This window comes from Xenopus laevis, chromosome 2S, assembly GCF_017654675.1.
Source record: "Xenopus laevis strain J_2021 chromosome 2S, Xenopus_laevis_v10.1, whole genome shotgun sequence".
Lineage (NCBI taxonomy): Eukaryota > Metazoa > Chordata > Amphibia > Anura > Pipidae > Xenopus > Xenopus laevis.
The window spans coordinates 59,737,712-59,754,943 of record NC_054374.1 but is presented as its reverse complement, the minus strand read 5'-3'; the positions used below and the strand labels follow the sequence as shown (position 1 = coordinate 59,754,943).

The window sequence follows — 17,232 nt, the reverse complement described above, 5'->3', positions numbered from 1 at the left end:
TTCTTGCAATTCGGTTACCTCGTCCTGCCTCATTAACAACATGCGTTGTCATTCAATACAGGGGTCCCCAACCACCGGCCTCGGACTGGTGCCAAGCCACGTGCTGTGTCGAACCAGGCCTCCTCTGGTCCTGGTTGCAGACTATAATAGCTGCAAAAACAATTAAAAAGGTCCCAATTACCTGCAATCTCAGCTCCCTGATGCACAATCACCATGAAAACAGGTGTGCAAAGCCCAGGTAACTTTCTACTGATCGTGACAAGGGCCAAAATACTGTTTGGACAGTGTTTTTGGTAAGCCTGAAATGCACCCACGCCTCAATTATACACTGATCAGTAAAACACCATTGTAAAATATATTATATTACCTGGCAAATACATAGAGAGTCCATCCCTTATTGTGGATTTATTCTACTTTACTTAAAAACAGAAAACAAACCATAGGTAAATGTAGAAACAAATGGGAATTATGCTTACCAGATTTGAAGAATAAGGATTGGTATCCTTTAAAGGAGAAACAAACCCATAACATGAAAACCCCCTACCCTTTGTAGACCCCCCTTCCTCCTCCCACCCCTGCCAAGGTGGTACCCTGGGCAAATGCCCCTAAATTTTTACTTACCCCTTGGTGCAGATTCTGTCCCCCGTAGTTCATGGCCGCCATCTCGTTACAGTTCGGAAACAGACCTTCGTTTTCGGAGCATGCACAGTTGGAGAAATTTTCCAGTCCTGCGCATGAGCTGAAAGTCATGAAAATTCCAAAAGAGTGCTAAGTAATTTTTGCCTTGTGATTTTTGGGTGTTTGCACCATGTTTGTCAGGAATCACAAAGAATCTAACCCTGGCCTTTGTGATTGGATGCTCCTGCACTTATTTTGGTGGGCCATTGGGGGTCTTAGTGCTTATGCTGGACACTGCCCTGAACAGACTTTCAATAATGTTTCTTGCAATTCGGTTACCTCGTCCTGCCTCATTAACAACATGCGTTGTCATTCAAGCAACAAGCCCCTTTATAAACCTGTCCCTGACCAGTGCTCCTTGCTTGATCATCTGAGCTCCTGAGCCGATCTAGCCTCTGACCTGCGCAGTGTCGGACTGGCCCACCGGGATACCAGGAAAACTCCTTTTTTAAATATTTTAAATTTGTACAAGCTTATTAATAGTAGTTTTAATCATAGATTTCTAAATTATGAATAAGAATCGTGCGTGTGTGTGCAGTTCAGAGGCTTTATAATAATTATGCTTATACTGTAAATGTGTTTTAAAAACACAAGAGGGCAGCAAATACATGCAGATTCAGTACAGTTTTACAAAGAGGAATCATGCAACCACTCAACTGAATTAAAAGCACTTTTCAACAAAGCAGATACATAATTTTTATTAAAAGATAAAAGATATATTCATTGGCCATTATATATTTAAAACTGGATAAGTTGAGAGAATAATAATAAAGCTGTAAGAGATCTTTGTAAGAGCTGATGTGTGCCAGAGAGTATTTTACAGGAAAGGCACACAGAAGAAACTAAAAGACCAATACTACAGACCAAAACTATATATAAAGAGAAGCACATTTTGTTTGTATTACCACAGAACAGTCATTTATGCCTATTTAGCTGCATCTTTTAGTTTGCATAAAACATATATTGATTTGCTAAAACTGCAATGTCACCTCTTAGTTTAGTTGTGGGGAATTTATATAATCTTTCTTATTGCCTCAGGATTTTCCTGCAGAACAAGCATAATATTGACTGCTTCAGTCATCAAAGTTTTAACTGACCCTAGGGTTGCCACCTTTTCTGGAAAAAAAATTCAACCTTTCTAAAAAATTTTTTATAATTTTTCCCTATTAATAATATTGCCATCAAGCCAATACCAGACAGGTGGCGACCCCAGATGACACAAAGAGCCTGCAAAGTGCATGCAGTTCCAGGACCAAATAAACTAATGAATGAATGGGGTACTTCCTCAACTTCATTTAGTCAAGTTTGGTCAAGAAAGATCAAATGAGCAGCCAATATCTGGCCACTACTCGAGTAGATGGTATCTGAGCCCCATGTATCTCTATGGAGTTACACAGAAACAGAAAACAGAGTTATTCTCAGGCCTTGGATCTCAGTGTACTCCTGTAAACTCACATACTGCAAGTGTGTAAATGATTAAAACATTTCTTGTCAGGATCCATTTTCATCTTTACTTCACTATATGCAAATATTCTGTAGTTACACATGTCCTGTTCTACTGGGTAATTTATGCTAAAATAGGAATGATCAAAATATTCAATCACATACAGTCATCATACAGCTACTACCACCTATCACAGGAGCTAATATTTTATTATTCTGAGGAAACTTTCCCTAATGTGATAAATATTTTACTGTGCAGGAACATTTGTATTTTATCTCCAAATTGTTGAAAAAAATTGTATGGTACTGCGATTCATGCTATTTATGATTCAGTTATTGAAAATGGGAAACTAGGACTTATGAATGAGCTAAAATCTACTTATCAGTGTCCTTGCATTGCAGGTCTATTGCTGAAAGCATAAAAGGTGCCTATGCAAGATTATAGCTACACATTGGTTAAGAGTCAATTCAGTCTGTAGGTAGACAGGCAACCTGCAGTATTCTTCATATCCATGGCTTCTTTCTTCTACATATGGATGATGTCAGCTTTACGAAGGCAAAGTGGCGTGTCCGGTGGGATAGCATTAGCCTTAATTTCATTACCTTCAAGGCGCAAAACCTGAAGCTGAGAGAAGTTGGTGATGTCCACAAATGTGCAAAAGCTTTTAACTGATAACTCTGAGAAGAAAAGAAAATAAGAATGTTATTGAGGTCACTCATCTGCAGTGAAATGTACACAAAGAGTTTATGCTTTTAAGTACCTGCGAATAAATGGCTTTTTTCAATATAAGCCCCCTAGTTTGCACCAGTTTAATTCAGTTGCTTTTCCATAGGCAAAGACTGCTTGAGTTATACAAACCAAAATAACAGTGAATAAGACACACACTTTTCCTTGCATTACTGTTTTTCTAGTAATTTTAATTACTCTTTTGTAATACTTTGTTCCATACATCAACTCAACGATTGTGTTAGTTAGTTTTGGAAGAGGAAGAGCATGTTTTATTGAAATCAAATAGGTACTTGCACAAAAGTAACATAACATAGTAACATAGTAAACCAGAAAAAAGAAACACGTCCTAACTGCCTAATTGCTAGTTGATCCAGAGGAAGGCAAAGAAACCCTTGTGAAGCCTCTCCAATTTGCCTCGGAGGGGGAAAAAATTCAAATATCAGAAAGATTATTATATGATCCCCTATATTTATACATAGTTATCATATCATCCTTAAGTGTCTCTTCACCAGCGTGAACAACCCCAACTTGGCCAGTTTTTCCTCATAGCGCAGATTTCCCATACCTTTTATAAGCTTAGTTGCCTTTCTGTGGACCCTCTCTATTTCAATAATATAATTTTTTAGCACTGAAGACCAAAACTTTACAGCGTTTTCTAGATGGGGCCTTATCAGCACTCTGTACAGTAAAAGAATGAAGAAGTGGAGGGATGGCATCCCTGAGCATCCCTCCACAATTCTAGCATTGGTTGTCAAAGCTAAGGCATGAATGATGGTTCTTGCCAGTTTAATGTTTGTGCATATATACCTTACATGCTCTGTGATGAAAGGAATAAAATATTATTTTTTTACATGTGGTCTAGGTAAGTTATAGCAAAGACCTAGTTAAGGTTATGTTCAATAAAGCTGTGGCCAACTTTGAGTACCTGCATTTTCACTGCTTGTGTCTGTAAAGGTTTAAGTGAATTGGTCTAATTCATACTTGATTTCTCCACACACTCCTAATATTAAATATTAAATATTTGTTGGGAACATGTGATGTGCAGCTAAATATTAGCTTTCTGCTAACTTTTATGGGAATTCATGAATCTTAAAGCAGACTACTAGATGACAATGCTCTAAATCATGCTTTGTTGTTGATAGACCTAGTTACACAAAAACAGGTGCTCTTGTTTGAAGTTAAGGGTTTAAATGTTTACTTTCTGATTTCATCTATAGGAATGCTTATTCAACTAAACATGTTGTGCAATATTTCCTGGAATAAACACAAATGTCATATTCTAAATGCTTTTTCTACTCTCTGGGTGAATTCCTTTTTGTATTTCCTAGTATGTACAGATTGCATGGAGTCTTCCTTTTACCTGTTGAAGACATTACACATTTCTAAGAGACTATTTACCATGCTGTTATATATGTAACCCTGTCTTGGCCAACAATCCAATTGGATTGGCATGAGCATCGTTTACATTAGACCCTCTTGCTAAACGTGACCCTCACCATACTGCATGGAGGAAGCTGTGGTACACAACTACATCCCTCTTCTGCACAGAAATTCTTAAACAGCAACCAAGGTTTATTCAGCATATTCAGGAGTAGTTGTATTCACGTAGAACATGGAAATCAATGAGACAGATGAGAAGCAGCAATATTCAAATACAGAGCTGAACCCTAATGCCACTGTGGAGATGGCTTTGGCAGGCCAGAACACCTTCAGCAAAAACCTTATGGATTACTTACTAACTTGAGTCCCTTTCCAAACTACGGTCCATTCACTTTAAGGTCAGTAATATCTTGGAAGAGCTACCTCCAGCAGGTATCAGTCCTAAGTTGGAGCTTAGTGCTGCTCCTTCTAGCTAAATATGCCTACCAGTGCTTACGACAGTGCTAGTCCTATTGAAATCTAGTTACCTTGTTCCCGGGGGCCATTTTCCCTGACTTTAATAAAAGTGTAGACCCTTCAGGACACTCTTCTTACTGGGACCTTTTTATCTCCCTACCAGACATTCACCCTGTTTTTAAGATGGAGGCCAAAGAGGAAGAGACCTGGGTACCAGGTTAATAGATTAAGTGAAACTGTTAATGGTCATCTATACATGGGTCAATAGGGGAATAACTATCCCACAGAGGTAACAAGAATACAGGATTTGGGACTGAGAGAGAAATAGAGGTAAATCTACTCCATAAGGGAATTTAACCTTATGGGTCCATACATATTTTAAGTAGTATATTGTAAGGAAATCTGTGGCAATGGTTTGCTGCACTGAGGTAAATAAATCCAGTGTAAGCACTTAGCTGTACTGTAAATACTTTGAATACCAATACCATAACCAATGTTACATGTTACTAAAGACTATAAATCCATCACAGGGCAGTATGTAATATACAAATACCTAAAGATAATACAAAACGATAATATCAACTGGTAGTCCATAAATATATGTATTTTGTTCCTGTCATTTATATGTTAGTAAACATCTACAGTACCTGCTATGGCAGCAAAGTGGCTTGTGCTGTTGGATTGAACAGATGAATTTTAAGTTTGATTACTACCATGTTAATTTCTGTAATAAATATAGGTGTAGGACCTGTTATTCAAAATGCTCTGGACCTGGGGTTTTCGAATTAACGAATCTTTCTGTAATTTGGATCTTGAGTCTACTAGAAAATAATGTAAACCCAACAGTCTGGTTTTGCTTCCAGTATGGATTAATTATAGCTTAGATTGGATAAAGTACAAAGTACTGTTTTATTATTACAGAGAAAAGGAAAATCATTTTAAAAAAATTGTATTTTAATAAAATGGAGTCTATGGGAGATGGCCTTTCAGTAATTTGGAGTTTTCTGGATAATGGGTTTCCGGATAACGGAAACATTTACCTAGGCCACGTGTAAAACATTTATGTCCCTTGCAAATATGTTTTTCTGTTTGAACAAGCATACTGTATAACTACTTAGTATTCTCTTATTTTCTCCGAATTTAAAAAACCCTTGCTATTTTGTAGAAACTCAACCAGTGATATTTACTCCATTAAGCTAATAGTTAATGTTAATGCAAAATAATTAACATAACCTTTTTGTAATAATAGTTAAGGGGACGTATAGTCCCTTTCTAATATTAGTTTAATGAATAGATTTTGTACTGAACATACTTTATGCCTATAAGAAATATATGTTTTTTGTTGTTTCTTATAGTTAACAGAACACAATCTAAAATTGAAAGTAAAGTCACATTCTACTTCATTATTAGACTATTATAAAAATAGATCAGTCAGAATAAACACAAACCCACACGTCTCCCTAGCTGCTGCATGTTAGGCTGTGAGATAAGAAGTTTCCCAGTGGACTGCTGAATTGTTTTGGTTATGCTCTGACCAAACCACTGACATAAAAGGAGATTAGTTGTCCCTTGATTAATCTCCTCTAGCGCAGGTGACTAATCTCCTCTAAATTATGTTCCACTAGCAATAATCTAAATCACCAGGGGGAAAACATATGAGTTGATTCCGCTCTCCAAAGTCACCCCAAAGTTTCTTTGTGAGACAGGAGACTTCAGAAAGCTGAAGCAACTTGTACCTTTTCCTACTGATAATTTACATTATTGCTGATGGGAAAGAACTTTGTGAAGATTAGTCGCCAAGCTAGAGAAGATTAATCATAGTGCGACTAACAATAGTAAAAAAGGATTTCTTTATCCTGTTGAAGAACAACTTATAGAATATCATGTTTGGTTATCATGAAGGTAACATTAGAGTTGTGTGCTTATTTAGGCATTTCACAATATAGTATATCTAATTTATTTAAGTATGAATACATCAACATCCTTATTAGAACCAATGTTGAACGGTTACTCTGAATACCTGAGTCACCTAAATTGTACTTTAGGAAATAAACTAAAAAGCAGGGCTCAGAAGAGTATTTGGCCCACCTCCTTCCTTTTGGTACAATTGGACCATTCACTATACACATACTGTATACATAGATTCCAACACACCTCATCTAAAACTGGCTCAGCATTCCTAAGGTTCTCGTTTATGCAAACTCACTTTATGATGTATAAATTATGTGTAAAAAGAAGAGTTTCTTGATGACTGTCTTTTAGGGATGGCCAGATTCTGACACTTGTAATGATGATAAATATCCCTGATCCAGCTGCCCTGAAGATGATTTTATACCGCTAATTGGAAATAATATCCCTGTTGCTATATCATTTAAAAATTAATTAATCACACTAAAATTAACAAAATAACAGTAACACTAACATTTGAAAAGCATCCCAAATAATATATTTGAGTCTAGGTTTAATAATATTTCTAAATCAGATAATGATATTACATTTTTTCTTTCACTGATAGTCCATTTATGTGTATAAAGGTACAGTTTAGTGAACTATGCCTGCCAATAATTGCCTCCCCTTCTAACCAGATGGAACATATCCAGGTGCAATGCTGCTATCAGGCGTGGTGGCTCCAGCATTGCAGGAACTACCTCAGATGGGGGAGAGAATCACATAATTTACATTGCACTGACTGGGCATCATTGCATGTTCCATGTTTGGCAGTGGCAGAAATTCCATGTTCTTCATTCTTGCACCTTAGATAATGCATGCAAGGAGCAGAGTGTCTCTCTTAATTAACTACAGGGGCCCCTTTTATTTACACCATACATCCCATAGACCATAAACCCAATGACCATGAAAGAAATGTTAGCAATAAATGATATTGCATTAAAGTTGCAAGCACCTGCAGGTCTTTTTGCCAAAGTGAATGAGGTGAAATTGCTGCAGCTAGGATGAAGATAAAAATATAGCATAATGAGTGGTTTAGTTTTGTGTCATTTATCATGAGCCACTTGTATTGTTCTTATGCATGTACAGTAATGTACATTAGACACTGACGTACCTTCAATTTTATTTCCCTGCAAGTATAGATGTTCCAGATTTGTGTTGACAGGTGGAATGCGATTCAGTTGGTTGAAAGACAAGTCTAGCTCTATTAGACTGCTAGTGTTGAATGTACTTCCTGGGATCCCTTCATTAGTAAGACGATTATGTGAGATCCTTACATACTGAAGCTTTGGATAGGACTTGAAATACTCATTAGGAACATTATTGAGTTGATTGTATTCCAAATACACCTGTTGCAGAGAGTCTGGTAATGAGTCGGGTAGCTTACGAAGTTGATTATTGCTAATGTCCAAATGTACAAGGGACTTCAACCCTTTTAGAACACTCCCTACCTCTTGAATTTGATTATCATGTAGGTAAAGTGCAGTAAGGTTCTCCAGACCTTCTAAAGCATTTGATGGAACTCGCGAGATCTGATTAGAAGAAAGGTGTATCTCACGCAGTGAACGAGGCAGACCAGTGGGTATACGGGTCAGATTGTTATGTTGCAGATAAATCCTCTCCAATCCTCGAAGTTTGGAGAATATCTTTCTGCCTACTTTGTCACTTACAATCTGGTTACCATGCAGTGCTAACCATACCAACCCAGTGGCATTATCAAAGGCTCCATCTGGAATTGCAGTTATATGGTTGTTCTGAAAGTATGCATATTTAATTCGAGCTGGGACATAGGGCATGTACTTGAGATCACGCCCATCACAGTACATGGCTGTTGGATAGTTAGGGGGGCACTCACACTCCTGGGGGCAGTCACTGGCAGATGGAGGTGCTGGGACTGGCTCATAGTCATAGGAAGGTCCATAGCTGTACTGCTGACTGTGCATATAGGCAATCCACCAATGGGAATCATATTCATCATACTGGCACCAAGAAACATCACACACAGAGATGAAGAGAAGAAACACCAAAATAATCATGCTGCCGAGTCTGAGAAAGTAACAAGCTGCGGTTAACATTTACAAACAAACAGAATTCTTCAAAGACAACACGGCTTTTATACATTTTTAAATGTATCTGTATGTGGTCTGTAAAGCTTGTAAAAAGCATTGTTTATAAAAGCAAATGTGTTGGAATTTGGAAGATTGTATAAAAAATTTCATAAATGAAGGGGTGATAGAGATAGTGGACACATAATTAATATCACTGCACTTTATTTACAAAGCATTAAAGGGGTAGTGTAACAGGTGCAAACTCCAGTAACACAAAGCAACCAAAGCAACATTTACTTGTCTCCAATTTGAAACACAATATTTAATTGGTTTTATGGTTTATTAGACCTGAGTCAAATTTTATTTCTGTTAATGCATTAGCATCTAAGTATATTCTATCATGTGGGAATGCGAATGACAGCTTAAATATACAGACTTTTACCAATAGAAAAATATATTGATTGCAATTAATAAAGGACATGTAGCTTAAATGGTTCTAGATACACTGCAGACTATAAGTAAGTTTAGAAAAAAAAATGCATTTTAACTGAAGTTATTTTAAATAGAAAAACATCTATTATATTTTTATATAATCCATACATACCCTGCAAAACAAAGATGCAGTATAGCCTCCAGGGTAACCATAAGTCTGCTACACAATGTAAAAAGGAAGTCTATGGGTCATGAGCTTACACATAGCCCAGCGTCCCTCAGACTGAAAAGATTTTTTTAGGAATGCTCCTCTGGTTTACATTCTAGCCTCCTATGTATAAAAATATTATAATATCCTTACCAGATGTGCCGAATTTGTCCTTTTATCTCAGGCACTGTTTAGTTGCTCAGATGGGCAGTATTGCTTTGTGCTGTAAACTTACAGCAGTGTGTTTTCTGGAGAATTATGATCTGTACAGATATGTACAGAACACCAGGTGCTTCTTCTCTGCACACTCTGTTGTCTCACTTTCTTTAAGTCACTCTTTTCCTCTCTTGCTTATACTCTTACCCCCTCACTCTATGAACTCTTCCTCCCTCTTTCTTTCTCTCTCTATCACACTCTCTCTCATCTATGATGAGTTCCCTCCTCTGTGTCCTTAGGAGGTGTTTATGGAAATTGAGACCTGGGATGAAGATTGATATTTTCCTCAGACTTCTGCCAACTACAACCTTCTCTTGTAACTTTTTCAACCCCTCCCTGTCTCCTGCACAGGGCAAAGCATTGCCACGGTCCCTATAAAAATGATATAAGGTTCCCATTGTTCAGAATGAAAGATTTTACCTTCCTGTATGATCAATATGTTTTTACATAATTTTACACAAAAATGCAATATAATAAACATCACAGGATAAAAAGTGTTTGTTCCAGAGGAAAATGACAAGCTGCATGATCCTGCTTGATCTAATCCAGCAATGCAAAAGAATTATCTATGAAAAACCATAAGCAAACAAGGTAAAATGAGTCTACACTTTGCTGCAGTACCTGAGAAATTTACTGATCCTCCAGAAACACATACATATTTTCATTCTATAAATGTATGTTGCCTTCCTTATTTCAGTTGACTAATCTCTTACCATCCTGGTCACTTTTCCTTAGAGAGTAACATTTTCTTAGATGGGACCAGAATATTCATAATAATGTAAATGAATATAATAAAAGCTCATATGAAGAAATATAAATGAAGATGAAATATAGATGACAATATTATTTTATAAATCTGCTACAACTCCACTTTTTAACAAGCAACTCAAAACTAAAAGATGCCAACTTGGTTTATAAATATATGTTATTATTAGTTAAATATACAGTATTATTAGTTAAAATATGATAATATTCTAATTTATAGGTTGGATACTCGAGAGAAAACTATTTCAGGCTGGGCTTGGCAGGGTCGTTGCCAGGGACTTCTCAACATTTGAGGAGAGACAACTCAAGGGCCTGTGATCCCAGTCCCATAATTCTTAGTGGTTAAGAATGCTGTTATTGGGCCATCTTCCTGGGCATGAAGGAAATAAGTGGGGAATACAATGCTTCTTCTATGTGTGAAGTGCAGTAGCTGCAATTTGATAATGTTTCTACTGAAGCACAGGTAGAAGCCTTCTGTTAAGATTACTTTTGTAAAGCTTACATTTGATCTTTGTAAAATGTTGGCAACCTATGCATGTTGGTAACCAAGATGCTAACATATTTTCTTTCCTGCAGATGGCGTGTTATGTTCATATTAAAGGTGGATATCTACGAAGAAATTATAATGAACTGCTATGCATAAAGTGACAAAGCCCTACCTGTGGGTTCAATTAAATGATGTGCTCCTGCCACTTCAGAAGTAAGGGCCACAGCTGTCCCCTCAGCCAGCACTTCTTCCCCCAGTCTGACTGCTGTCTGCAATTCATGTGGAATAAAAATGTATATAATATATAAAATGTAGCTGCAAACAGCAGTGTCACAGGCCTGCCATGGGGCAGTACAGGACTCCTGGGTACTCTGCCAGTCTGATTTATCTGAATAGCATGCAGATTGGGGACACGTAAACGGTGAGAGACGGGATGCATACGTTTCTCCTCCCTCCTGCCCCCAAGAACAAAGTGTTGCTAAACCCAGGCAGAGTAGAATTCCAAGGGGCACCTCTGAAAAAATGGGCCACATGATACCTATTTTTGGGCTTTGTGCACTGCCTTCCTTATAGTAAATGATCCCATAAGTATGTTTTCGGTCTGTATGATTATCGGATTTTGTGGCCTATCTAGAGCAGAATATTGTTTCCAGTTCTGGGGTCAATTTATTGAATGATTTCTCTATAACTAAAGAGGTTATTGATTTATTATGTAATGATCAGAATGGCTGCTGTAATTTTGCCCATTTAACAACAGTAAAAGAGCACTTTCTGTTTAAATATAAATCATCTGTTTCAGCATTAAAGGGGTTGCTCACCTTCCTACACTTTTTTTCAGTTCAGTTGGTTTCAGATACTGTAGTTCACCTCAAATAATGACTTTTTTCAGTTACTTTCAATTTTTTATTTGTGATATACTTTTTTTTCTAAAGGTATTTTTTTCAACTTTTTATGTCTTTCTAAATGATGGGGGTCTTTCTAAATGGGGGGGTCACTAGCTCTGTAAATTGCTCTAAATTGATACATTAGTTCACTGATCCGCAACCAGTGACTCAGGAGCAACATGTTGCTCATTGACCCCTAGGCTATTGGTCCCAGAGGCCTTAAAGGAGGTGCTTATTTTTTAATTCCAGTTTTGGTTGCATAAAAACTGGTGTACTGCCAAAAAAAAGCCTCCTTTAGACTGGCAGTTCACATAGGGACACCCCAGGAAATTTTTCATGCAATTGAATGTGATTCACAGGTAAAAAAAAGTTTGGAGAGTACTACATTAGTTCATACATTTCTTAAAGAGGGACCTATTCGATCGAAAACGGACCTATTCAACCAAAAAACTTCGACTTAATTTAGGTTGGTCTTTTTGAATTCGAATTTCGACGTTTTTTGAATTCGAAATTCGACCCTTGATAAATATGCCCCTTACTCTCTCGTGATTTTTTCACTTAATACATTTCTAATTTTTCAAGCTTTAATACAGGAAAACCATGAAATTTGCAAGATTTGTGGGAAAAAAAATTAGTGGAAAAACAATTAGGGGCTGATTTATCAAAGGTAGAATGTTAGAGTTTTTTTACCTCGAATGACCTCGAAACTCGAAATGGTATCTTATTTAAGAAAAAACATGAATGTTTAAAACTCGATCAAATATTACCAGCCCGAAAATTCAGATCAAATTTAAATCGAATTTGACTAAACTCGAATCAAGTTTTTTCTCCGAAAAAAACTTGAATGTCAGGAAGGCTATTAACATCTTCAAATAGATCACTGGACCTCTGCCATTGACTTCTACATAAACTCGGGCAGGTTTAAGGTGGCAAATAGTCAAATTCAAGTCCCAGGGTCAAGGTATGATAAATCTCAAATTCAAATTTGATATTGAGTTTGGATTATTCCCAACTTGAATTTGTGAGTTTTGACCAAATATTCAACTCGAAAATTCAAATTTGAATTTACAATTCAAACCTTAATAAATCTGCCCCTTATTGCTTTCAGCTGTCCAGGAATTTAAAGTTGCATGAGTTTTAGCAAAAAAAGTAATACATGTAAACTTTCATTTACTAATACTAGGCTTTTGAATCATCTGAGAGTCAGTAACTGTATGTAAACTGAATACAGGACATGTATACAAAGTGCAATGTCAGGGTCATTGACTGTATTTCAGCCTGCTGAAACTGTCTTTAAATACAAATATAAATAATTTAAGGTGAAGTTGAGATCTTAATCTGCCCATAAATTTATTTTATTCAATTCATATTAATTTTATTAACAATCCATCACATTAAAAACAAAAACTGGCAGTCCAGAATACTAAAAATATAAATTGATAATTAGGGGCAGATTTATCCAGGGTCGAATTTCGAAGTGAAAAAAACGTCGAAATTCGACCATCAAATAGGGTAGTCCGACATTCGAAGTCGAAGTTTTTTGATTGTATCGATCAATCAAAAGATTTTACTTTGACTTCTAAAAACTTAGCCAAATGTTGGCTATATGTTCTAGGAGGTCCCCATAGGCTAACATAGCAATTCGGCAGGTTTAAGGTGGCGAAGTGTCGAAGTCGAAGTTTTTTAAAGAGACAGTACTTCGATTTTCCAATGGTCGAAATTGTAAAGTATTTTCACTTTGATTTTAGCCTATTCGATGATCGAATTACCCAAAAATTACTTCGAAATTTGAAGTTTTTTAATTCGAAAATTCACTTTGTCCCTTAGTAAATGGGCCCCTTACTGTATATACAGGACCGTCACTTATTTAATACTACAAGCAGCAATATAATTCATAAAAGTCTCTTTACAAAGCTCTCAATGTTCTCAATCCAGATTTAGGGGGTTATTTACTAAAACCCAGGTTTTTCGTGGGAAGAAAAACCTCAAATTTTTCAAGATTTATTATACCCTAAAGCTGTTAAAGTGTAGAATCTGAAAATACACTCCCCAAGTGTTGGACTGCTCTCACTATATCCTTAACTTAGGCTTCTGTGCTGGCACTCAATGCAAATGCCACCTGTGTTATTGTGTGCCTGATGAAATCAATACTCTCAAAGTTTTGCTTGCACCTTTGCTTTATGAACCTAGTCTTTTATAGCACGTGCGTTTCACTTTGGGGCACAAACTCTGGAATCTCCCCACTGCTTGCACAATGATTGCGCAAAACTAAGTTTTTAAACCAGTCTCCTATATAAACCTCAGTGACTGACCAGCTAATTACTGATACCTGTTTCGCCCCCTCCAGGGCTTTATCAAGCAGTTTATTAACAGTAAGTTTCAGCCCACATTAGGGCCTTTTTCAAGGCCTTGAAAAAGGCCCTAATGTGGGCCGAAATGTCGGATGTGTGTTATGCACAATATAATGAAATAATCACAGAAATATATATATATATATATATATATATATATATATATATCTATATATATATATATCCAAGAAAATAGAGCATTTAAATTAGATAGATCTCCATTAGGATTCAGTAAGACTGAACAAAATTTGCTGGGACTTGAGTGACGGAATTTTAGTCTAGTGGACCGTGGCAATCTCTAACTTCACTCTTTGATAAATATACCCTTAAGTATATCTAAATCAAATAGAAAAACATAATACATATTTTAAAGGTCAGGCAGCATTTTTTTCATACAATTCTAAAACCTTAGTAGCAAGGTGAACAAAAACACTTTTAACCAGTGCAGATAAATGTAGACCTTTCAGATTGTTATGCACCAGAACTGTTGAAAATAACATTTGGAGATCTGAATATCGGACTCATTGCAAGATCGTCTAAAATCAGTGGAGGTTCAACAAATGGCAGACATATTAGTTGGGCCTTCTTGCTTCTCACAGCTATAAGGTGAATTTGTTTCACTCTCTATCGATGGTAGCATGTCTCATAGCTCTAGATCATTTAAAAGAGGACTAAAGTGTAACTAAAGAAGTAGGGCAGAAATTTTGTACATTATGTTTTGGGTCTCTATGCCAACCCAAGGCAACCCTAGTCCTTTAGCAGTGAAGGTCTGTGCCTCCAGAGATGCCCCAGTAGCTCCCCATTTTCCTTTCTGCTGATTCACTGACCATGCTCTGTGCTGCTTTCACTTACTGAGTTTAGGGACCGATGTACAGGATACTGAGTGTATAAAAATTAATTAAAAATTAATAAAAAATGATTATTAAATAATTCAGATTATTAGTACATGGCAGCCTAGAAACCTGGACTATTAGCAACAGAATGTAATAATCAGCCCTGTAGAATCAGCTTATATGGCAGGCCAACCTCATTTTCTGCTTGATTATTTGTGACAACCCCTTAGCTTAGCTTCTTAACAGCTGCTCAAAGCCCACTGATCATGTGTATGTGTCACAGACACTCCTAACAAAATACAAGATGAGAAACTCCTGTAACAACTTTGAAGGCCTGAATCATTACTACTACAGATATGCTGAACCTTTAGGTTGGCTCAATACATTCAGTATATAAAATATGGCATTTCTAGTAATATTAATTTTTAGGGTTTGTTTTTTTCTTTAACTCCCAGTTGCTGCTTCCACTAAGCTAAGCTGCCTCAAGGGCCTGCTGGTGGTCATAAGTCATCCAGACTTAATAGCTGAGAGGGAATTGATAGCCTACCTTCATCAGTAGTAGAGACTAAGATCTGCAATTTTTTCATGTTGTTGGATGTGTCATGTTGTTGTTGGGCTACCTTTTCCTGAGAATATCCACCTAAAATAAAGTTTGCTTTATTGAAGATTTGGGCCAGAAAAAAGTAGTGGTTTCCCTTGATAATTTCCATTTGGTAGAAGTTATAAAATAACTTATTTTCATTCAATGGTAAAACAGTAAACGTAAAAGTGATGAGCATCTGAAAGACTGTACATTTATTTCTCTACAAACAAAAGAAAGTTAAAAAATAGTGGTGAGCACAACTCTCCTTTGTTTGTTATAGTTATACAGGAGCAGTGACCAGCTCCATGTTGTAGCTCCCACCCTTTCCAGCTATAGTCAGGTGATCCCACTGGTGTCTAATAAAAGGGCAGCCAAGTTTGGGAGTTTTACTTTGAAAGCAGCTAGTAAGTTGCAGGTAAAACTTAGTCCCTTTGTAAAATGTATAATTAAGCAATTGAATTCTTAATGAATCAGATGAAAATTAAGCGTAGGACTGGGATGACTTTGACGTAGTTGGCCAGCTTAAATATATTGCAATATATGGACAAACAATCCCTGTGTTGTTTAAAGGGTAAGGCATTTTTTAGTAGCAGTATGCACAAAATGTTGCTGTCTTAAATATATTGATAATGGGTTGAGTGCAGAGGACTTCTTGTAGTTGACTATATATATATATATATATATATATATATATATATATATATATATATATATATATATATATATATATATATATATATATATACAATATCAAAACAGGGGGGTTGTGGGAGCACTCTAAAGGCTTTAAAGTATATATATAAGTATAATAAATGCTATTGCATATGTACCCAAAACAGGGGTTATTTTGTTACAAAGTTATGATCATAAAATTGATAAGCCACCATACCACGTCAAGGTAAACCCCGAATGGCGGTCCCTAACTTATTTTATTTTTTATGTGCATTCTAGCATTACCTGTAATCAATGTCCATTGAACGCTGTTTTTTCACTGAGGGCTCATTGATTACAGGTAATGCTAAAATGCACATAAAAAATAAAACAAGTTCTGTTTTACCACTTCTGTCTATTCTTTCCTGTCTAACTAAGGTTGGTGTCCTATTTTCCTCATTGTTGACTGCAATAATTGTAATCTGTATCTTTGCATTATAGAAGCTGTTTTTTACATGCAATGCATTACTTTCTGTAAGACTTTTCATGGAAAATAGGTGTAATGGCTGTAATTTGATTTTCTTCTGTTTCTTTTTCTTTGTAAAACAAAATAAAAATATTGAGAAAAAAAAATAAAATAAAAAAAAAAAAATAAAACAAGTTAGGGACCGCCATTCGGGGTTTACCTTGACGTGGTATGGTGGCTTATCAATTTTATGATCATAACTTTGTAACAAAATAACCCCTGTTTTGGGTACATATGCAATAACATTTATTATACTAATATATATATATACCTTAAAGCCTTTAGAGTGCTCCCACAACCCCCCTGTTTTGATATTGTATATATGTATATATGTATGTATATATATATATATATATATATATATATATATATGTATATATATATACTTCAGCTGAGTACTGTCCGTCTGACCTGGTATCAAATTGGACACTCCCTTATCCAATTTGTTGATCATAAAAATAAAACAACAATGTGTAAATACCTAATACTCAAACTTTTATGTACCACCTGAAGTTATCTTTATGGAATGCTTTTGCAGTCAGCAGGTGGCTTCAATCTGTTTGACACTTAATTACTATGATTTATCATATTTTTGCATTTGTTATTGCTATAGC

At 36.1% G+C, this 17,232-nt stretch overlaps 1 protein-coding gene across 1 annotated transcript; it reads right to left on the bottom strand.

The window, feature by feature from the left end:
- Positions 1–2,529: 2,529 nt before the first annotated feature.
- Positions 2,530–9,785, bottom strand: fmod.S (fibromodulin S homeolog). Its single transcript, XM_018248570.2, has 3 exons — positions 9,476–9,785; positions 7,749–8,680; positions 2,530–2,799 (listed from the first exon to the last, which is right to left on the bottom strand). Exons 2-3 carry the CDS (start codon positions 8,668–8,670, stop codon positions 2,648–2,650), a joined length of 1,074 nt encoding a protein of 357 aa, XP_018104059.1. The 5' UTR covers positions 8,671–8,680; positions 9,476–9,785; the 3' UTR covers positions 2,530–2,647.
- Positions 9,786–17,232: the final 7,447 nt, after the last annotated feature.

Coding starts and splice junctions, on each gene's coding strand:
- fmod.S (XM_018248570.2), bottom strand. CDS start 8,670: ATGATTATTTTGGTGTTTCTTCTCTTCATCTCTGTGTGTGATGTTTCT. Junction 2,800..7,748: donor GCAGGGAAATAAAATTGAAG/GTACGTCAGTGT, acceptor TTTTCTTCTCAG/AGTTATCAGTTAAAAGCTTT.